This window comes from Herpailurus yagouaroundi, unplaced genomic scaffold (assembly GCF_014898765.1).
Source record: "Herpailurus yagouaroundi ecotype Mexico unplaced genomic scaffold, PumYag 139, whole genome shotgun sequence".
NCBI classification, from domain to species: Eukaryota; Metazoa; Chordata; class Mammalia; order Carnivora; family Felidae; genus Herpailurus; species Herpailurus yagouaroundi.
The window spans coordinates 65821509-65845579 of record NW_024412394.1 but is presented as its reverse complement, the minus strand read 5'-3'; the positions used below and the strand labels follow the sequence as shown (position 1 = coordinate 65845579).

Genomic DNA, 24071 nt, shown 5'->3' with positions numbered 1-24071 from the left:
TGACAGCATTTTGTCTCCCTCCAGGGTGGTCAAGGGGGAGACAAGCCCAGTTCTGAATAGAACCACGATGGGTAGGATGTAAGATGCTTGTGCCACCTTGTCTTCATCACTCTTCCTTGCCCCTTGGTTATCTATCCTTCTCACAGGGCCTTAATCCCCAACAAATAAAACCCAAAATGTCAATCCAAGGCTTTTACCTTAGATAACATCAAACCCCAAAGAAAATAACACCTAACAGTGGAATTCCGAGGGAGTAGGTGGCCAATCCTTTCCATTTGAGTAGCCCCTCAAGTCACAGCATATTTATGACTACAGACCAACCCACCACTCTCCAGAGCTGGCCCTATAAAGAGGTCCAAAGCTCCAGTAGCCATTAGGACCTTGGAACTCTCGCACCTGATCAGAGGGCAAAGTTCTCTATAGATCCCCATGAAATGCTGATATGGTTAATTCTATCCTTTGGGCTAAAAACAATGTATACCCAGAAAATGATTATATTGACTATACCACATATATGTTGTCAAGAAAAGCCAACCTCAAGCCACATATGCACATGTGCATAAAGGCCTTGAATTACACGTGATCAGCTCTTCCTGAGTTCTTCACTATTTATTAACTTTTTTCTTTCTATTGCTTATTCAGTTTGTCAAGTGCTAGCACATGCTTGCTTACAATAAGTACCAGACCACCAAATGCTTAAGAAAAATTAGGAGAGAAACTCTTAAATGGAAAAAAAAAATTATATTCATTAACTTAATTTTTTTTTCCTGCAATAACGCCAGTATTTGATATCAGCAGCAGAACATGAGGGTCCAGCTGGAGGTGCATCAGTGTTCCCTGGGAGCTTAATGATAACAGGCCAGAATCGTTTACATTGGGCCTGTCCCAGAAATTCCAGGTGGCCACAGACGTGATCTTTTAAATGAACTGTCCATTTCCTATTGTGCAATAAATTGTCACCAATTGCCTGAAAAATATCAGACCAGTGTTTGTCCTGCCTCGTGCAGGGTGTAGAAGACAGACCGGAAGTACAGCTAGAGCACCAAATCATCCTGATGATTTATAGTGACAACTGGCAGAACATGTGAAACCAGGTATCCTGGAAAATGTACAGTAGCCATAGCAATAGCATCACCCAGAGTACATCCCTAGGACTGGAGTTAAGGTCAAATGCTCACTGGCACCAATCAATCCCTTGACATATATAGGGACTTCTTGCAGTCCGCTTCCTTGGTACAGACAACAGACTCTGTCCTCACACTATGAGGAACCCAAGGCCTCCCCATCTGCCGTATGCCAAGCTCCTTCACCTGTTCAATGCACATGGTGAGAGAGGTGGGAGGGATGAGGGTGGTGACAAGCCGCAAGTTGGGCACCACCGTAGGCAGCTACTTTGAAGTCACGGGGCTGGGATGGCCCTGACTACCCTTCCCATAGCACATGTTCATCTGTCTGAGCAAAGTCCAGCGTCTCTTGATCCTGCAGGTAAGAAAGCAAGGGAGGTGGATCCTGGGGCCAAGGCTGGTCCCCCATCCTTTACCTGACCCAGCCTGTGGACCCCACCCACCGCTCCACCACTTCTGCCACCTCCCCTAAGGCTGTGAGGTGAGGACCCTCTCTTTTTGCTCCAGGCATTAAACAGTGAAGCCCAGATTTAGTATCCCTTTAGCTGCCTCACATTTTCTTTCTAAATTAGAGCTCTAAGTCTCAGACTTCGGGGCCCCTGGGTGGCTCAACCTGACTTCAGCTCAGGTCATGATCTCACGTCTCATGGGTTCAAGCCCAGCATCGGGATCTGTGCTGACTGCTTGGAGCCTGGAGCCTGCTTCAGATTCTCTGTCTCCCTCTTTCTTTGCTCCTTCCCCGCTTGCATTCCATCTCTCTCTCCTCCCCCACCCCTCGCAAAATTAAACATTTAAAAAAAAAAAAAACTCAGACTTCAAATATACAGAGGTGATAAAGCAGCAGGCTGAATTTCCTACATTCTCTTGTGGCTGTGCCCCCCATCACTGCCGCACAGCCACCTTCACTTGCCCCCAGCCTGCTCCTTCCGGAGACTGTCCACAATATACTCTCTTAGCTGTGGGTAAGAATTCTACGTGTTGTACACAATAAACTTCTCAATGGCTGTGAAAGAGATTCTGACGGCATGGGGGAGGAGCCTGGGGTGTGCATGTGTTGAGTGTATTGTGGGCATGTGTACCATAACGATAAGGAACCTGCTGAAACAGACCCATATTTACAGAATAAAAATCTATCATCATACCCTAGCCCAGAGCTTCTCAAATTTCAGCATGCACATGAATCCCCCTGGGGATCGTTTTAAAATGCAGGTTCTGATTCAGTATGGTTACATTCCTACCAGGGGCCCAGGTGGGGTCCACACTGCTGCAGGGTGGACCACATTTTGAGTAGTGAGGGGCCATAGGCAAGTTGGGGTTGGAGGGTCAGCCCAAAGTCAAGGGGACCATATTTTCTGAACCCCAAGCCAGGGCACATGGTGTGAGGAAAGATTTGGGTTTGCTTCCTGGAAGCAGAGGCAGTCTGGGAACCATACCAGGATGCTGAAGCTTTGCACATCCTGGAACATTCTCAGAGATTGAGGCTAGTGGTTCTCAGACTCATCTCCTGAGGACATGCTGTCTCTAAGCTGGACCCGCAAAAGCTGCTATTGCAATCAAATCACTTTTGTTTCCTCCCAGACCACTGGGGAGAAATGTTAATACACTGATTTTGCCAAGTTATGTTTTTGTCCTATATATTTTCCTCTGCTTTAATTAGAAGAAAAATTTAGCTACAGCAGGATAATCTCTGGTAAGAGAAAGGCAGCTAATCGAGCAAGAGTCTGTGACCCCTGAGCTTCACCTCCTCTGGGGTCCCCTCTTCAGCCCTGCTGACCCGATTATGGGTCTGCAGCTACCTAGTATTTAACACCCTAGTGTTTAACCATCAGCCCTCCTTTGATTTGCTTTATTCCTACTGGGACTTCAAAAAAAGTTATTATAGTATATACTATGTGAAATCAAAAAGGCAGCATACCCAGAGAATAAAGGGAGCACAAAGGTTGCCTGGTGGATGGCTGATCTGTTCAGGAGAAAACATTGAGGGAAATTGAGCAGGGAGGACGAGCAGGCAGAGAGGTGAGAGAAGGGAGTGGGGAAAGGGGGAGATGGCCCTGAGCAGGCTGACAGATGACTGGAACCTGCATGGATATGTGGCCAGAGAGAAAAGTCCTGGTGGCCTAAGAACTTTTATGAACTGGCATGTCATTTTTAAGCTTTTCATAGTACTGTGATTTAAAAACCCTTTACTAACTTGAACCTTTAGTAAAAGTTGCTGCATATACCCATGCATGCACATGAGGACACACACACACACACACACACACACACACACACACACACACAGACTGGAGTCTGGCTCAAGAATCTAAAACATCAAACTCATGGGCCCCAAAACGTTGGCACAATTTGCAGGCCTGGGCCCAGACACAGGACCCAACTTCAAGGCCAACTTGGAGGGAGTTATTAGACCACACATTGCTAGGTGTCGCCCTCCTAGGGGCACTGTGGCAAAAGTCAAGAGAGCCAGCCTATCCCCTTTTGGATTCTGGAGGGAAGGAGGTGGGGAGGGGAGACTGGTGGCCACAGGAGTTTGGGTTTGAGTGGGGATGGAGGTGTAGGGTTGGGTTTAGAAATATGAGACACTTCATAAACGGAGTTCCCAGGTCTCCAGAACAAGGTGAGCAGGGAAATAAACTTACATCACAAGACAATAACAGCAGCATGCATAAACAAGAATTATCCAAATTCAGTAGGAAAGGACTAAGCTCACAGACCAAAGCTACTGTATCTGCTAACAAGCATTCAAAACTAACAAAATCAGCAAGTAAATGGCAAAGGACTACTCGTGGAAAACCAGAAACAGTCAATCCAGTTTAGACAGCTCGATTATTTATTTGTGACCCTGTTTATGACTTCATATTTCATATATGTATTATAGGCAGCAAAAACTACTCCCCGTTCACACAGTGGGCATTAAACAGGTCAATAATGCACAGTGTTTTAAAAGAGTGGCACTATATCCAAATACTAGGCACATGAACCCATTTGTAGGCCAACGGTTTATGAAAACAGACAATAAATGTGAAATTGGGAAGGTTGTGAAAATCCTGAGACATGTGGTTATCACTCTGATAGCTAAGGTGCCTGTGTCTGCCTGTGGGTGTGATGCCCCCATCAAAAGATGGCCCAAATACAGCCCTGAATCCCAGCCCAGCAAACAAGGAAACTTTCCCTGTGGCAATTCAGTTTCATCAATCCAAACTGATCTCCTTACCCTCTAGGTTTCAAAAAATTATTACAGGGGTTGGGGGGACTCTGGGCCCCCAAAGCATGAGAGCTACAGGCGTCCTCTACCTCTGGCCCTGCTTTCCCAGAAACATGGGATGAGACCTCATGGTCTCACATTTCTGGGCAAAGGGGACTGGTGTGGACATACCAGCGTGGTACATCTCTCTGGGCATAGAGGTTTCCTTTATGCTCCTATAGCACTTTTTTCAGGCTTCTACTACGTGGTACTCAAATTGCTTTTGAGACAGTTTTCCACTGTGTTTTAAAAGCCAGCCCCAGCATGTCTATAAACATCAGTTCATATTCCTGGAATAAATCTTTTTTGTGTTCCATCCTACTACCCACAGGGGTACAGATGGCATGTTTTATGTGGTGGCCACTATTTACAATTCAACTCCACGGAGGCCCATGAGATGCCACAAATGGAGCCCACACAGGAAGACAGCCCCTTGGGCAGGGACATTTGTCCCGACAGGCCAGGAGTGCCAGGAAGGGACACACCCTGAAAGTACACGGGGAGTCTCTACCACTAACATACATTCTCCGTTCAGGGCCAGCGGGATCCTGGGCATCCCCGGGAGGCACACAGACAGTCAGGCTTTGCCCAAGTGACTGTGGGGTGTGCACGGCCAGTGGCTGTAAGCAGGCAAAACAGCACACGCAAAATGCCCCAAACTGGCCATAGAGTTAAAAACATCAACAAAGCAAATCCTTCCCTACCAAGAAGGCTCACCACAATCATTTGAATGTTCAAAAGCAACTGCTAGCTCAGTATCAAAGTATCCTTTCTATTCTGATGGACAGCCATTAATCACAGTAGATATGACCTTGTCAGGATCTCAAGGACTGAATAATAGAAGCAGGGTTTTTCTGTGGTGGTGGGGAGAGAGGGAAAGGAAGAGGAAGCACTTTACTCTGAAGAATACTCTGAAGAAGCCACTGCTGTCTCTGTTTCAGACTAAGATAGCATTTGCCGAAAATGTCAACAGATTGCTTCTTGAGTTGGAGTTGTGCAGACATCAAAAGCTTATTTTAACAGGGCATTTTGCTTAAAATCACTTGGTTAGTTTAGGCATTTAGAATGCCTCTTAGTATATAATTTGGATCAAGAAGTTCTTGTTGAGTTTGACTGATTTAGCATAAATCAGAAGGACATACTGTAATAGACCCATTCACATAACCAGCGCCTTTAGGCCATTAATGTAGTAAAATTTCTCCTTTGTTTGTGTTGAATTTTTAATAGGGCCTTTCTTTCTTTCTTTTTTTTTTTTTTTAATGGAGCTTAGTTGCTATGCAGAGGCTTAGCGCTCCTGCATGGGGATCAGTTCCAGACTTTGGTTTGATTTGAAACAAGCCTAGCAAATTTGCCTGAATGTGATTCAAAAGGTTTTCCTGTTTTCCTATTTCTCTCATCAGGAGATTGAAGGAAGGTGAAAAGCAAGTCACTACTTGAGTTCAAATAATGCTGGCCTGATTTTTTTCACAAGCATTCAGTATGATTCAGTAGACACAGCCAGAAGGACAACCATTGCCCCTCTGAAACGCTACAATAGCTCGCAAGGACCGGGGGGGCTCAGGGAGCTAATTTCAAAATGCAGTTTACTTATACTCACAGATAAAGTCTCATTCTCCCATTTTTACTTTTCATTCAGTCTTTCTTTCACTTTCTCTCTCCATATTACGCTGAATAGATGTGACTCAAAAAGTTAATGGTAATTGCTCCCATCTTAATTTAGCAAAGAGAGAGAAAGTGAGAGAGAGAAATGAGTATAATTTGCAGATCTGAGCACAGGTCATTACAGGTGTGTTATATTAGTGTATTCATGAGCCTCCCGGGACAGGCATGCTGAGATATCCAATAACTTTCTTAATGTGTAATTACATGCCATCGGACTATAATTGATTAATTGAAAAGAGAATGTAGGCAGATGTGAGGGCAAGACTTCTGCTCATCAAATGAATATGTCCTTGCTTCTCTTTAATAAGTTAAGTGGAACTACTCAAAAGCAATTAAGTCAGTAGTGAAATTCATTAAATTTTAAGTAATTATTGGTATTAAATTCTGTAATAAAATTCAAGACTTTGTGTAGTTCTAGATCAAAAAGAAGTATGACAATTCTATGGGGCCCATTCGGCAGAATGAGGGTTCCAGAGAAACTGCATCTTGGACCCATTGACATTTTGTGTGAAAATCACCTGAGAGAAAAAGAGAAAGAAATGGGGGTGGGGAGGGGAGCCTTCTGGAAGCTTTGCTGGCCATCCTAGACGAGCCAGAATGAGTATGTCCCTTAAACCTAGGAATGTAGTGGTGTTTCCGCAGTAATTCTTTCATTTTAAAATCTTTATCTACATAGTTCAAAAAGAATGAAAAAAAATACATGTTTTTCACACTAATGCCTTGAGTACTACATTTGATACTTTCTCTAGTAATTACATTCAAACATAAACATGAATTATAGGGAGTTAGATACGATTTGGAGAAAATTCTTTCCAGGCCTTATTCTCTCATTTGAGAAACAAACCTAGGCTTTGGGGGTGGGGGGGGCAGGTTGAGGTATGCCATAGCTTATGGAGTGGCCACAGATAGTCCTCAGAGCCCGTAAGTGGCTTCTACACCGTCTGCTACTATTCATTCTGCCCAGGCAACTGGACAACTCAGAAATGTGTCAGAAAGGAACTCAACTCAGCCAATGCGCCGCATTCCAGACATTCCTGACAACTCCCTAGACATAGGGGAGCCCTTGGTGTCTGAGCTGGCTGTGGAAAAGTGCCAACTGGGAGCCACACCGGTATGGTTTGTTCATTCATTCATACAGTAAGTATTTCTTAAGCACCTATTCAAAGCCTTTTAAAGATTATTTTGTATCTATATCTATCTATATAGTATATACAATATCGAGTAAATGTACTTTATTTATTCCCCCCTAGAATCAGAGAGGGAGGATTCTGTAAAAATGTAATCCAAGTTTTGTACCCATCTCAGCCGATCTGGTGCCCTGCACACAGTAGGCACTCAGTGAAAGCTTGCTGATTGAACAATGGAAGGAATCAATGATGTGGACTGTGAGGAACACAGGATAGCATGTGGCGCTAGCACAAAGGTCTCTCTTTAATTTTTGGAAACCGTTATTAACATTACACATGTTAACGCTTGGTCAGGATAAGCTAAAGAGATGGTGATGATGGCTGTTGAGAGTGAATGAGAACTGACTCCAGAACCTACTCCCAGGCTTCTGTTCTAACCAACAGCATCCTTAACAGTCCTGTCAATTCTTTCTTGACATAAACACACACACACACACACACACACACACACACACACACACAACTGGAAATGTAAGCTCGTGTATTGTGGTCATTTTTTTTTAAACAGTAAATTCAACCACATTTTTTTAAACTTGTGCTTCCAAATCTAAATATAACTTTGTGTGGTTAGTTTCACAATTTAAAAAGAAATGATTGTGCTTTCATTGTTTGCTGGGGCTCCCACTTTGATGATGTGAGAGCTGGTCTCCTAGATGCAAGGCGGCTGGCTCCCATCACGAACCCTGTGAGAGGCATCCCCACTGCAGACTGACTAGACACAGAGAGAGCAGGGAGAGATGTGACTCACCACTCCCAGAGGGAGGGACAAAAGCATTTTATGTATACCCTAATTCCTGTTGGAAGACAAAAATTCCAATCCTCACACACATTGTAATTTTAGAAAGCATAACTAAAGCTAAAACTAAATTAGACTAACTAGGTATATTGGGCTCAGAAAGAAAAAAAAAATCAGGGCACGTGGAAAGACATTAGGTCTCATTTTCTGTTTGCATGTGTTTCTGCTGGAACGGGCAATTTATTGTCCCACAGCTCATTTTAATCTTGAACACAACCTTGATAATCTGTGTAGCAGCAGCCCAACTATTTCAAAGAGAAGTTCTAACCCAGGGACATACTCTTTCTACTGCTCTGTCATGTTTACTAAATGATGTTTTGCTCACATCGTTTTGGATTTCTTTTTCTTTGCTTTTCATTTTTACAACAGGCCCCAAATATATTCCAGACAGTTAAATCAGACCAAAGGAAAACCGATTTATCAAATGAATAATTAAGTACCTGACATATTCTGAAATTTATCAGTATATGAACAAAGAAGATGGCCAAAGAAGTGAGTGATGGTGTTCATTTCCAAAAGAAAAGTAGAATTTTAAATGGTCAGGTAATTAGAATAATTAGAGAATGTAGGATTATAAAAATTTTAATTTGAGGGATTAAATAGCATACCTTTCTGTGTGAGACTTTTTCCCCAAAAGCCATTTGATATTCAATGTTCTAGCTTAGTAAACACAATATATATAAAAAAATGTTTTTACTTGATGAAGATCTTTAAAATCTTTAGGGTCATTACTGTATAAATACCAGTTCTCCTTCTAGAATCCTGTGCATGCAAGGTGTAAAGAATACAATCAAAACCTATGTATGATAAGATTTTTGTCTTCATTTAAAAACAAAAAAGGATTCTACACTTGTGTTGGGCACAGCATAACGTATAGAGTTGTCCAACTCAAATAAATAAATAAATAAACAAATAAATAAATAAATAAATGGATTCTGAATACTCATGTGAATTTTATTTATGGGCATTTCCTTCTTTCTCTTAAAAGTTGAGTACAAAAGAGGGGTTTTATTCCCTTTATTAATTACCATTTATTGAGTGCTTATTATATGCCAGGTGTTTTATATGTATTATCTCATTTAGATTTTACACCAGTCCTAAACAGCTATTATTTCTGTTTTACGGATGCAGAACCTGACTTTCCCAAGACCACAAAGCTAGTAACCACACAGCCAGGAAGTGGGCAGAGTCAATGTGACCCCAGGGCACAGATACTACAGTGCCTCTGTGCTGTTTTCTGATGGACGGACTATTACATTCTTGTTAATGGAGTTCTTCCCCTCTTCAAATAATCCAAATTTAAAAACCTTTTCTCCCCCCTAGTTTGTATTTTTTGTAGTCCAAATCACACTGATCCATGAATCATGGTGAATCACAAATATTTTAAACTTCAGTTTCTTGCTTCTACTTCGATCTCGTTTTTCCCACTGACTACAATTAGCCACTTACTCAATTAAGACTGTTATCCAAAATCTAAATTGACAAGAAAATTAGCTTGAGCCGAAATCTTTGCCAGGTATTTATATTAACACTGTCACAAGAACTTGGTGACCAGTATTTTTGGACAGCCATTTGCAGTCTCTTGCCTTTCCAGCTGCGAGAAGCCTTTGCCCTCATCACAGTGTGCCTGGACTGTCCCAGGCTTTCACAACAGTACTTCCTGGCTCAGGTACCTACTACAGAGTCCCACATCCTAAAACACCAAATGTGAAATTTCTCACTGTTTTTATTATCTGACCACAGCCTACCGAGTTAACTCCTGTCACCCCTCACAAAATGATGTATGTCCAGCAGCCTCTTAACTGGCCCCTCATGTGCTGGCTACTCACCTCCCTCAACACTCCACCCACAGCCTTCTCTTTCTCTGGGAACCCCTTCAATTATGCACCCACCCTCCAAGGACCAGTCCAGGCCCCACCTCCCCTGAGCACCTACTCTTTTATTTTTTTAATGAGAGAGACAGAGACAGAGACAGAGACAGAGACAGAGCTTGAGCAGAGAAAGGGCAGAGAGGGAGACACAGAATCAGAAGCAGGCTCCAGGCTCTGCGCTGCCAGCACAGAGCCCAATGTGGGGCTTGAATTCACAGACCGCGAGATCATGACCCAAGCCAAAGCTGGACACTTAACTGACTGAGCCACCCAAGCGCCCCTCTGAGCACCTACTCATGATGATTCCATCCCACCATCTCTCCCATCCCTTTACTTCCTTATTGCATACAGACTATTTTAATATGTATTTCTATTCTCTAATCAACATACCACCCATCTGGCACTTTGCTATTCACTGGAAGTTCATTGTTCATATAAGGACAGTTTGTAAACTCCTTATGAGAAGGACCCACATTGTATATGTTGTTTGCACTGCAACACATGACTTTTAAGCATAGCACTGGAGAAACTAAAAAGACAGATGTCTTCAAAATCTGGGTCACACACACATACCATAACCTCCTACTCTCATATTAATTCCCCTTTTTCAGATGTGTGCCCATGACACTGAATACCTAGATTTTTTTTAAAGGTTTTAAAACTTTATAGACATTGTCTTCGTGCAGTGTATACAAAAGAATAAATTGGAGATATAAGAAACTATTCAGACCAAGTAAATCAGGAAGAATATATCCCTTGAGAAAAGGTCTTTTGGATTTGAATTATCAACACCAGCTGTCTCCACTGATGGAGCTCCATTTCCAACTTGGCTGATTTGATGACAGTCAGAACATTGTTTTAAAAATCAAAATGCTGGGGCGCCTGGGTGGCTCAGTTAGTTAAGCAACCAACTTCACCTCAGGTCATGATCTCACAGTCCGTGAGTTCAAGCCCTGCGTCAGGCTCTGTGCTGACAGCTCAGAGCTTGGAGCGTGCTTTGGATTCTGTGTCTCCCTTTCTCTCTCCTGCTCATGCTCTGTCTCTGTCTCAAAAATAAATAAAAACATTAAAAAAAATTTTTTAATAAAAATAAAAATGCTAAGGAAAGATGAAAATAAATATTTCATTACAACTTTATTTTTCCATGTTACTTATTTTTATGTATTCATATGTAAATATCAAATTATTATAGAAAAGATACTGCATAAATGAGTGAGATGTATTAAATGCCACAGGCTGATAAGCACTTTTGTAATGCTCTAGTTCATTTTCATTTATATATGTATCCACATTTCCACATAGGATATATCAATTTGCCTTCATATATTGTATTTTACGTACATATGTATGCAACATTGTTGCATATTTTCAAAATTCAAGCTACCTGGCAAATATATAAATATTTATCTAAGCCAAAAATGGTGTTTGGTTCTTTGGAAGTGTCCTTATACATTTATCAGACAATTCAGAAGTTAAAAGCACCACTGATTGAAATGGGTATATAATGGAGGCCACCAAAATATTTTACATATTGTAATAATCTGGATGCTTTGCATGTGAAGGCTTTATCCTAACACATGAGCAATATTTAAATATTGCCCCCCTTCCTACCTCAGGCTTTGACACTTCAAAATGTTCATGTGGGTCTCCCTTCCTTATTCACACAAAGAAGTGTGTAACAGATCCTGCTGCCATTTCAAAATCAGATTCAAAATTTCCATAAAAATCAAACCAAATCATATCGCGATCTGATCACTACAAAACAGCAGAGTATTTCACATAAGTAAGTTAAGGGTGTAACTTTACCTATGCAAATTGACATCCTGAATATGGACTATGAAATTTGAAGTGTAGGGGCGCCTGGGTGGCTCAGTCAGGCGTCCGACTTCGGCTCAGGTCATGATCTCATGGTTTGTGGGTTTGAGTCCCGCATTGAGCTCTGTGCTGACAGCTCGGAGCCTGGACCCTGCTTCAGATTCTGTCTGTCTCTCTCTCTGACCCTCCTCCCACTTGTGCGTGCTCTCTCTCTCTCTCTTTCAAAAGTAAGTAAGTAAACATTAAAAAAAAAAAAGAAAATTGAAAGTGTAGGAAATGCACTCATGTGTACAATCTCTTCAGTAGGTTGGGAACTTCTCTAAGAGATGTTGGTCAGGGTGACGATGATGGATAAAGGCATCCTGATTTATAAAAAACATACTTTATCCTAATGTACCCTACAGAGTGTTCTATTGAGAAAGGGAAAGAAATCATTGCTCCTTCACCAATGGACCTTCATGAATTTTCTAGAGAAATACTGATGGATATGCAATCCAAAGTAGAGCAGTAAGCAATTTCCTGGATAATTAAGGAACAAGTTGTGATTATTTCAAATGTGGCTTATCTGGGGTCTATCTTAACTGGTTCAACATTTCACTCAAGAGAATGAACAAAGCCATCCGTTGGCTCCACTGAAGGGAAAGCATATAGCAGTCACATGCTCAGCCGTGACAACTACAGGCCAACCCCGCACTTGAACTTGTCAGTGGCCAATGCACAATCCAGAGCCAACCTTATGCATTTCACTTTTACCTGAACTAGAAACAAGGGGATATGCTATTGCAGGCATTCATTCAATAAATAATCACTGAGCACCTACCTCCACAGTTCATGCACTCTATGCCATCATTGGTTGTTAAGATACCATTATTTTGTATCACTAGAGAAAAACACTGCCAATTAAAAAATGACAGGTCAGGGGCGCCTGGGTGGCGCAGTCGGTTAAGCGTCCGACTTCAGCCAGGTCACGATCTCGCGGTCCGTGAGTTTGAGCCCCATGTCGGGCTCTGGGCTGATGGTTCAGAGCCTGGAGCCTGTTTCCGATTCTGTGTCTCCCTCTCTCTCTGCCCCTCCCCCGTTCATGCTCTGTCTCTCTCTGTCCCAAAAATAAATAAACGTTGAAAAAAAAATTAAAAAAAAATAAAAATAAAAATAAAAAAAATAAAAAATGACAGGTCGTCAATTGTAATCTGCAATCCCATTTCTGAGATGTTACGCTGTTAAGGGGGGAAAAGTGCATTTTACAATCCATGAAATGGACTGCAGGCAAGCACAGTTCTCAGGGATGCAGTGAGGGAAGACAAAGCTCCTGCCTCACAGAGCTCTCAGCCAAAGGGAGCTTCACCTGGATTTAAAAGATGTCTCATCTCCTGGTTGTATGTGGCCATGCAGTAGGGGAAGAGAGCCCTCCCGGAAAGCCTGACACCTTAGGCCAGGAGACGGGGAAGCGTACAAAACACACGATTATGAAAGATGCTTCAGGCCGAATGCAGTGAGAAAATACATTCTTTCAAAGATTCTTGTTTGCCTGAATCTGTTCACCTGCAGCTTTTTTTTTTTTTAATTTTTTTCAACGTTTTTTATTTATTTTTGGGACAGAGAGAGACAGAGCATGAACGGGGGAGGGGCAGAGAGAGAGGGAGACACAGAATCGGAAACAGGCTCCAGGCTCTGAGCCATCAGCCCAGAGCCCGACGCGGGGCTCAAACCCACGGACCGCGAGATCGTGACCTGGCTGAAGTCGGACGCTTAACCGACTGCGCCACCCAGGCACCCCAACCTGCAGCTTAATCGTGGGCTTCCATCCTGCTTCTGCCCTTTCAAAATTCCCTCTCACCAGTCCCCTATCACCCCCATGCCCCCATCTCCAATTTCTTGCCTCCCTTATTACTCACATATGTCCTTCTTCTCAACTCCAAATATTTTTCATGCCCTCTCCCTTGTTCTTCCAAGAAACTTTTCTTAGCCTTCTAGCCATAAACCAAACACATGACTGAATAGGATTACTTTTAGTTCTGGCTGGCTATTTGTGCACTTTTATATTGATAATTGATACCCTATCTGATTTTCTGGATTTGCTTGATATATGACCTAGAGTTTCCGTGAAGCCAGCAGAGGTGACTTTTCTTTGGTATTTTAGGTAATTTTTCAGTTCTAGCAATTAAAGTAATGAGGGACAGTGTGACTGACACCTGACTCCGGGTAATGGCCAGGAGTCTCAAAGGATATGGATCAGTTCCCTCCAAGGAATACAACAGTACTAATCAAAAGAGGTCAACAAGTCCTTCCTGATCACAAAAAGAATCAAAATCTTCAAAAGAAGACTTCGTACTTATCATACATAATCTATTGCTGTCAGATTTGTAAAAATAATATACTCAAATGCTTCTATAATACTGCAAAATATATTTTCTGTAGTCCACCAATTAAACAACACATACTTTGGTTCCTTTCCCCACAATTTATCATGCACTGGGAATTCTCCAACGTTACAGGCCTTTCTGAATAAACTCCCCTTCCTGACATTCCCATAGATGTTCTTTCTGGCTTCAGAAAGAATTCTGAATTCTACCAAAGAATTGTTACTATAAAGAAGCAAGAAAGAGTGATTCTGAATTAATTTCTTAATTCTTCATCCCACCAACATGGATTGAATAACTTCTCTAGCCTGGGATGGCAAATGTATCAGACCTGGTTCCTACCCTGAGAAGGCACCAGTGTGCCTTGGCCTGACCACAGGTCAGAAGAGATGTGGGCCAAACTTTGGCTCTGCACCTACTCATTAGATCCCTTTTCCTCCCCCACTGTAAGAAATGTAACATCTCTGAATTTTAACTTCCCCGTTTGTAAAATGGAAATAATAATAGCTGTTTGGCAATGCTATGGAGAATGAAAGGTCTAAAGGAGAGTCTGTAAAGACCAAGCACAGTGCTGGCATATTGAAGGCACCCCACAAAGGATGATTTCTTGTCTCCTTTCCTTAACAGGCATATCCGTCTTCTATTGCAGGTATTTCCAGGTATAAATTACAATTTTTCCTGAGCTTTGCAATTATTTTCTTAGAATATTTCCAAGATACTCTAAATATGCACAGATTTCTTGCATATTTCCAAGATTAACAATTTTACTATTAAATGGTGGGGCAAGAGGAAGGGGTCTTGGACCATGCAGAGAGTCTTCCCTGAGAGTTATATTAAAAAAAAAGAGTTTAGCTCTAAAAATAATATCCATAATTTATCTTGTCCTTCTCACTGTTCACAAGCAAATTTTGTGGTTTTTGCATGCATCTATGCACACTCAAGACTTTCAGATAACCTGTTGCTAGAAAATGTGGCCAAGTGGTATGTATGATAGAATGTGCTTGAAAATCAGCAGCCTTGGGGTGCCTGGGTGGCACAGTCAGTTAAGCATCTGACTTCAGCTCAGGTCACGATCTCACAGTTCATGGGTTCGAGCCATGCATGGGGCTCTGTGCTGACAGCTCGGAGCCTGGAGCCTGCTTCAGATTCTGTGTCTCCCTCTCTCTCTGCCCCTCCCCCACTCGTGCTCTGTCTCTCTCTCTCTCTCTCTCTCTCTCTCTCTCTCTCTCAAAAATAAACATTAAAAAAAGTAAAAAAAAAAGAAAAGAAGCAGCCTTAGAAGAAGTAATCATAATCACAACAACACTGATTAAGTACCAACTACCAACTGTTCACCAAATACCGTTCCAAGAAACTTATGGGTGTTCATTCATTTGGACCCCACACCAACCCTCCTGGATGGATACTGTCCTCCTTTTACAGACCAGGACATGGACATTCTGTGACTTGCTCAAGGTCACACAGCCAATGGGTGGAGTGGCTGAGATTCCTGAATCTGAACCAAACAGTCTGGCTCAAGAGTCTAAGCTCTTCAGTACACCATACCATATTTTGAAAGTTTTATAGTCTTCTTCAAAAAAAGTATTCCAATATTTCAGTAATTTACAATTCAGCAGTAGCTGCTATGCAACTAATAGACATCTCTAGTGTCCTCAGCATAAACAGATAAGTAGGTAGATGTTCAAGGGTTTCTCTGAAGTTAAAATATTACATATGAGCTTCTAGCCAAACAAACTGAGAAGAGACTCTAGTTAGAGAATAAAGGCACATACTTCCAGCATCTGCCTAAAGATTTTGTTTAAACTGATGCCACTTTCCAGCTCTATTTTGTTAGTAATATGGCTAACACTGGTTGAATTTTTACTGTGTGCCAGGCATACCAAGATGCATACGTTTATACATGATCCCATTTACTCCTCAAAACAACCCTATACCGGTACATACTGTGTGTATTCTCATTTTGTAGGTAAAGACAGTGAAGCTCAGAGCAGACAGGAACTTGCCCAGGTTGCACAGGTGGCATGTCTAGAGCAGGAATTGGGATGCCCACTCTCATCCACCACACCACATTGTCTCCCTTGGAGAACACAGGGTCCTTGACACCTCTCTCTGGCTCTAAGAGCCACTGTTCTGTACTATGTGAGAAGTCAGTATGAAAACCAAACCATTATGCCTCTGACTTTTTTTGTGCAATGGCCCTGAAACTAGAAAGGCAAAGATTTTCCTGTGATGAAAAAGGGAACCTGCTGGGGACCATGGGTCTCTGATCAAATCGAGGGTCCCTAGCCCCAAGAAATGTCCTTGTACCAGTGCAGAAGCTGGGGAACTCTAGCCCTTACCCAAATGGCTTCTCTCCCAAATAAAGAAACTAAAAAGAGAGAGTTAAAATAAGTTTGCCTCGGTGGAGAGATGGGGAATGAAGCGAGATGGTCTACAGCAGTATAGAGGGTCTTTGTACAGGAGAAGAAAAAACTCTGAACCACGAGAACACAGCAGCAATGGAGCCAAGAGGCTAGAAAGAAAGAGAAGCAGCAAACCCAGCTGGAGAACAAAGTGAAACAATAACACTGGTGGAAACAGAGAGATGTGCAAGTGAAATACAACAGCCCAAGCAGAATGCATCCCTTCTGCCTCTGTTAAAGAAGAGGGGTGCCTGGGTGGCTCAGTAGGTTAAGCAACTGACTCCTGATTCCGGCTCGGGTCATGATCTCATGATCTTGAGATCAAGCCCTGCATTGGGCTCTACACTGAGTATGGAGCCTGCTTGGGATTCTCTCTCTCTCTGCCCCTCCTCTGCTCTGCTCTCTCTTTCAAATTAAATAAAGAAAAACTTAAAAAAGAAAAAAAGGAGAGATGGTCTTGTTGCAGGGCATAATTGTGCCACCTCTGTTGGAACTTCCCCTTGCTTAGCCTAATACTGGTCCTTTTCTTTATAAAAAGTTCTATTTTTCTAAAACATATTTCAAAAAAACTGTAGGAGCACAGGAATAGCCCCAGACTAAAGGGATCTGGAGGGTGGGTATAAAAATGATGGGACAGGCCAACTCTCTCTAGACAGCAAGCAGTCCCTGGGGTTTTCTGGGTCATTTTACACTTTTGGGGCTGTTACAGTTACTATTTCAGGAAACTGGTACACAGCATACTACATACACAAATGTCATATGATATTTTGTTTGATGTGACGGAAGTCCAAGTGTGTCACCACGAATTTACATTCTCGGTGCTTTGTGCCGCTCAGCTGTAACATCAAAGCAATTGTGTGACTTCAAGTTGAGCCAGGGCATGAATCTGGCTTTCTGTTAAACCAAGTGTTAAGGGGAGGGTCTTTGGTTTATACCCCCTATTTTAAAAAGCTTATCAAGCTTCAAGTGAAATGTGGCAGTTTATATCACCTCTGGGGGTCCTCCTTAAGTCCTCATGATCCAGCTGGAAAATCCTAGCCAACAGATAATATATGACTGCAATCCCAGAATTTCGCCTCACTGCTGTTAGGAGGACAACATATATATACTCATGAACTAGGCTGGGTTGCAAAGAGATCTGATTTTGTTTTTAAATAAATACATTTAGAACCAGGGACTTGGAAGTAAAGAACCCAAGTCACTATTGGCATTGTGGGTTTTTTGTTTTTTTGTTTTACCTTAAGGACTTTCTAAACTAGATCTGATTGTGTGCGTCTTGCAAGGTTGTGCTGAGCAGGGAGGGAAGAGCACAGTGCATAACCCAGAGTCATTTGTTTTATGTGTACCTAGTCCCAAAGCTCCAATTCCCAATTTAATCCATGTCAATGGATTCTTTCTAGCCAGAAAAGTGGGGAACTAAAGTCTTTACAAAACAAACAAACAAACAAACGAGCAAAAAAGCATATTTGTTTACAATCTTCCAGCAGAATAAAATGGGGATGAGGTGGGTACAGGGTAGAGGGACAGATGAAACAAGATTAATAGTTAACACTTGTTAAAGCTAGGTGATACATACAGGGGGGGGGGGTCATTATATCACTCTCTTTACTCTTGTATGTGTTAGTAATTTTCCATGATAATTTATTTTAATCCATAGAAGTACTAGGAATTTCCATAAAGTACAGCTACTGAAGTCCAGGCTTGATAGGATGCTGTAAGTTATTGAAACCTGGGCAAAAGAATCAGCCTGTTAGCTCACCCCCTTATCCTTCAGGTTCTCTACACTCCTGCCAGTTCAGATGCCACCTGTGGGTGAGTCACCTGGTCTGTACTTTCCCACCTCCTTGCCTTTGCCATGCTATTTTCCTCTGCTTAGAATGCCCCCTTTCCTAACACCTCAGCTCCAGCTATCCAAATCCAACCTATGGAAGGCCTTGATCGAAGGCATCCTCCTCCTTTGTTAAGTCTCGAATTACTACATATGGAAAGAATCTCCTCTTCCTTTGAACTCCGGAACTTTGCTGGTGCTCTCTTGGGCACAGCCAACTGTGTAACGATAACATTCGTGAGAATAAGAAGAATCATAATAATAGCAGCTAGTACATACTATACTGAATGTTACTATGTACCAGGCATTTTAAATATGTCATCACTTTCCTTACAATATCTTCTGAAGGGGGTGCCTGGGGGGCGCAGTCGGTTAAGCGTCCGACTTCAGCCAGGTCACGATCTCGCGGTCCGTGGGTTCGAGCCCCGCGTCGGGCTCTGGGCTGATGGCTCAGAGCCTGGAGCCTGTTTCCGATTCTGTGTCTCCCTCTCTCTCTGCCCCTCCCCCATTCATGCTCTGTCTCTCTCTGTCCCAAAAATAAAAAAAAAAAAAAACAAAAAAAAACGTTGAAAACAATATCTTCTGAGGTTATTACCTTGTATTATCACACCCTACAGATGAAGATCTGAGGTTCAGAGAGGTCTAAGAGGATCCACTGTGATGTGACACCAGATGTGTCACCATAAATTTTACGCCGCTGTGCATATGATCCTTAGTGATACCACCAGAGTAATAGAGTATAAATTAAAGTCTGGCTGGGGCAAAATTCTAACCTTCAGGAAGACCTGAGAGCCCACATTCCTGATGACTACAATAGTGTATATGCCTATTCTTTCTACTGAACTGCAAGCTCCTTCAGGGAAAGGACTATATCTTTTTCTGTTTTTGTGTCCCCCATAAGCACTGTCTAGTACAATGCCATGTATATAGAAGATACTCGATAACATCTAGCGGACTGAACAATGTATTGATACAAAGCAGTTCTGTACAACAGTTCTGCCTAAGGACTATGTCCACCTGTTGCAATCCAGCTCTTGTCTACCTTCACCAGGAAATGAGATGGACAAATAGCCCATGCAAGAACTGCCTACGCGTCTCTCCTCCCACCACCTCTGTCCACGGGCCACAAAACTAAAATGGTTTTCATCTTTTCCCTACACTGGCATCACAAATGACCAGAAAGAAGTCTTCCCTGATGCTATTTTTTGTAGCCTCCCAGTTGTGGACTCCCTCTCCCACCACCCTCTGCAAAATTCCCACCCCTAATAGCCTTAGGAAAGGCCAAAGGGAGTCAGACTGTGTCTCAGTGATGACTCAGGAAGCTGGAACTGAGCAAGACAGGCTGATTTCCCTCTTGAGTTTCCTTTCTCTTATTTCTCCTTTCAGACTGCTTAAACCTGTATTCTTTCCAACCAAATTACACTACGTTGCTGCTGCTGTTCTTTGACTATATTTTGACCTCCCTCTTGAATGCAGTGATGTTCTCTGGACTGGCCCTCAGAACACCTGCGGAGTAGGCTTGGTCGCCTTCAGTTCCGTCCCCTAAACTCTCACAACATTGCTCTTCTTCTAGCTACAGGTCTTCTCCCTCCAAGGACCCAGCTTCTGCTGTATTTCTGCAAGGTCTTACTCCCAGCTGGCTTTTAAGAACTGAGAAAGTCCTAGCTGATGAGTAGGTGTGAGTTCATTACATGATAAACGTCCTCAACTATAGCTCTTAATCCAATTCCCACCATCAATATGAGCATTGTAGTAGAGGAAAAGAAGAGACGAGAAGGACTTCTAGTCCCGAAAGAATGAGGCAATAACGGTAAAGGGACCAGCAACGGGGGTGAAATTTGGGGCAGAGGCCAGTCACCTGTGGCTGGCTCTAAATGTTCCCTCTTCTGGGCTCCCCTAAGCCATGCTGCTGGAGTGTTAATGTGATGTGAATTTCCACAGTTTTTTTTTTTTAATTGAAAGTTATTTGCCTTGGTCATAAATTTAGCTACGTCAGCAAAATACCCTGGGGTGTGTCTGTGTGTGTGTGTGTGTGTGTGTGTGTGTGTGTGTGTGTGCGCACACACACATGCACATGGTACCTATCTGTGAAGAGGTAGATGGGGGCCATGCTGAATTGTGTTATATCAAACAGTACTCATGCTTTATCTAATGTCACTCATCTTGACAGCACTGCATTTTCAAAATTAATAAAAAGCATAAGGAAGCTGTTGCACAATCACCAACCAGAGAATCTTGGCCACCAAGCTAAATATCTAGTCATCTGTGTTGTACATTAAGTGTGAAGGCACATATCACAGTTTGGGATTTAAATGGAAAAATCAATACCCTTCAGGAATCTGCAGTTGCACAGCAGATTTTTCTATCTGCCAATGCTTTGTTTGTCAGTGCCTTCTGATTACACATACTTGTGCATTCCAGGCATCGATTTTGCTTTATTTCTGTTTAGGCTACTTAACCCTCTTCCAAGCAGCAGAGGCTGGGGGTGTGGGAGAGAGGGCAGAGAAAATAAACAGTCACTAATACAAGTCTGAGTCAATGTCCAGTCCACCTGGCCGGGGCACTTTCTGTCAGTCCCTATATGTAGCCATGTGTCCTGATCATCTGCGAGCCTAGAAGTAACCTATTCCCCTAGTGTTTTCTTCCAAGGGCCATTGGCAACCCTGACAAAGTTCCTCCACTTCCCAAACCCACCCCTGCTCTTGCTACGGTGAACTATGCAAGGTGGCTCTGAAGCTAAGAAAGTACTGTGGAGCAGGACTTGCAATCTTTTTTCATGAAGTCTTTAAAAATTTGCTCTAAGCTGCACTAAGAAAACTCCAAGGACTGCCTATTTCTCACTTAAGAATGTTCTAGCTTTTTCATATAGAAGCATCCCTTTTCCCAGCCTCATATCCAGCCAAATACCACTGCTTTTCTTGTAGTTGAAAAAATTAAATTTCTCCTTAGAGAAATAAGCTTCCTTGTTTTCTTCTCTTTATTCTCCTTTTTCTTTTGTCACAAAAAAACTATGCTGATGAAAATAAAGCATTTCTTTGACTAAAAGGACAAAGATTGTACACATCTCTCAAAACTACTGCTAATACACTACTGTGTCTAAGCATAGCAATGATTAAACATACATTTTCTCTAAAGGTAGCTGGAAAAGATGTTCACATATATATTTTACTTCCTCCTGTATGAACCAACCACAACCAGGACTCAGCACGTTCGTTTTAGCAATAAATATTTTTTAAAAATCAACTATGGCATATTAATTTTAACCGTTTCTCTAAAAAGAAGTAAGATACTCCCCAAAGCATTTTGATACCAAACATAGCATTAATGGCCCCTACGGTCTTCTGCTGGATAACTATGGTTACAGAGGGAAGTATTAAAAGGGAAATGGATGAAAATGATTTCCCCAAAATAGGTCATGCTAGGAGGCCTGGAAGCTTAAGAGCCCTCAGGTAAAATATAAGGTGAGTTAAATCATCACAAAGCAAACAAACAAGCAAACAAACAAAAAAAAGCAACTGCATTGATAAGCAGCGAATTTGCCTGCGGACTGATTGGTCAAGGGGCTAGACACACAGCATGAGTGGCGCTATTGTAACCATGCAGTTTATGGAGCTGGGGGGAAAGAGTTTCTCACTGTCAACATCTAGCTGCTGCGGCTAGGATGGGTAAGAACTGTATCTTTCTCTCTTCTCCTGCTCTTTGGACACTTTGTTTTTAATGAACAGTTGGTATCAGAGCTAAGTCCAAAGACTGTTACATGTGGGATTTCCTAATGCGGAGACCTGGCAGAGCTGTTCCGTGTTCAGCCAAAACACTAAATAGAAATGAGACTACCTCAAAATGTAACAACGGAGCATCCTCATTCTCTTTCAGTGTTTTCATTTAGTTGGAGCAAATGTTTTGCTTTAATGCAATTGAAAAGAAAAGAACATTTAGGGACAACATAGCTAGATCCCTCATAAAGCTTCATTTTCAAAAGCAAGTGTTTAAATATCTAAATAAAAGACAATTCATTCTCTGTTTACTTTAGGTAAACAGCAAATGCATCGCGGAGTACTCATTTTCAAAAGCTAATCAAGAACATTAGGTCCCGACAGATTCATTTAATAGAAATATAATAGGCATTTCTTCTTGCTTTTCATCTTGTCTTGCTGTAAATGCTAAAATGAACAGCAAATTAACCCTGCGTTGGAACAGAGTCCCTGTCACAGCTGATACCCCCTCTCTCGCGACTTGTAAACATCCCCGCATCCTGTCGCTGCTTTGACTTCTCCTACAGAGGAAAGACGAAAAGTGCCTGATTGAGTTTGGCAAGAGAGTGTAGGAACACTTGAATCCTAAAGGGAGTACTGCGTGTCAACTCTGCTATCTTTCCCAGCAGAACAAAATATTACCATGCTGTCTCCTAAAATAGTGTACAATTAGGAAGGAGGAGGAGGAGTGGAGGTGGGATTGTTTTGTTTTGTTTTTTCCAAGCTACATATATCGACTGTCTTTCTCTCCATTTTTAACTTTACTAGCCATTCTCCAAATGGCTGGTTATAAACTACTATACAGAACAAGCTAACAAAGACAGGGCCATCCACGCTCTATAATCAGATATAAAAGATTTGCACACAATCTGAGATCTTATAGTTAATATTCAGTGATATCAGAATTAGCATTTAGAACTCTATACAGAAAAACTGTAATACTTCATAAATGATGTAATAATGAACAAACCCTTTCAAAAACTGTTTTCACTGTGCTAAAGTAACATTCTAGACTTGTTGTAAGTATGTTATTCTTACAAGTAGTTCGCAGTTATTCTTGAAGGCAAGCCTTGGAGTTTCCTTAGCATAGTGCTGCTGGGGGAAATTTTCAGCTTGTCCATCTTCATCTCTAGCCTGAAGGGAAATATAATGGCCTATTTAGGGACTTAACAAATAATGGAAGAAAAAAAAAAAGCTAAAAGCATAACAGCTCAGACCATTAAACAAACGGGAATCCAGAAATAACAACATTATTAAGAAGTTTGTTTAAATACGCAGTACGCCTTTTAGATGTCAAAATTCGGGGTTTATTTTTCTTGACGTAGTTTGGTTTCGACATGCAAATTCACTGTGGTGTGATATTTTAAATGATATGAAGCAAACCAAAATCAAATAGTTTCGTTGGCAATTAACCACCACTTTGGTCTTCCAGTGGCTTTCGTTGCACATTGAGGATTATATGACATACGTACGTGTTTAAACTTTTTGGCATGCTTAAGCAATCTCTAGATAACGCACTTTAAGAAAATTCTAATAGCAAGGCCACAAGAAAAGCAGTTCGCATCGTTATATTTTGCATTGTAATACTATTAGAGATAAACTGATTCCCCTTGATTTTTAAATAAAGATCTGAAAGGAGCAATGATCTAGTAAGAACAATGATTCTTCAATCGAATGCAGTAAAAAAAAAAATAATAATAATAGATTTAATTAAGAAGCTGCATTAAAAGTTACTAGTTATTTTGATCTACACTGTTAATTAAGAAAGCTGAAGTTTAAATGGAGACATTAACAGAACCCATTAGCAATACCGCTTGCATACAGTCTTGTCCTCCTAATCTCCATCCGTTTCTGGTTTGGAGTGGGAGAGGGGGAGAGGTAGGTGAAAGGAGGCGTGTCTGCAGCACACTCATTAAACCATTCATTTGGGTGACACTTGCACCTCGCTCTGCTCTCATCTCATCTTAGCCCTAACTGCTCCCCCTTTCCTGGCCTCCTGAAATTCACAGCTGAGCTGTCTCCCTCACATA

At 41.9% G+C, this 24071-nt stretch overlaps 1 protein-coding gene across 1 annotated transcript in view; it reads right to left on the bottom strand.

Moving 5' to 3' along the window:
* The window catches only part of SOBP (sine oculis binding protein homolog), a 167756-nt gene that overhangs the window by 48030 nt on the left and 95655 nt on the right, over positions 1-24071 (bottom strand). Inside the window, exon 5 of the mRNA XM_040474617.1 lies at positions 23080-23175. Within this exon, the coding sequence (XP_040330551.1) occupies positions 23080-23175 (96 nt within the window). The remainder of the gene's footprint in view (positions 1-23079; positions 23176-24071) is intronic.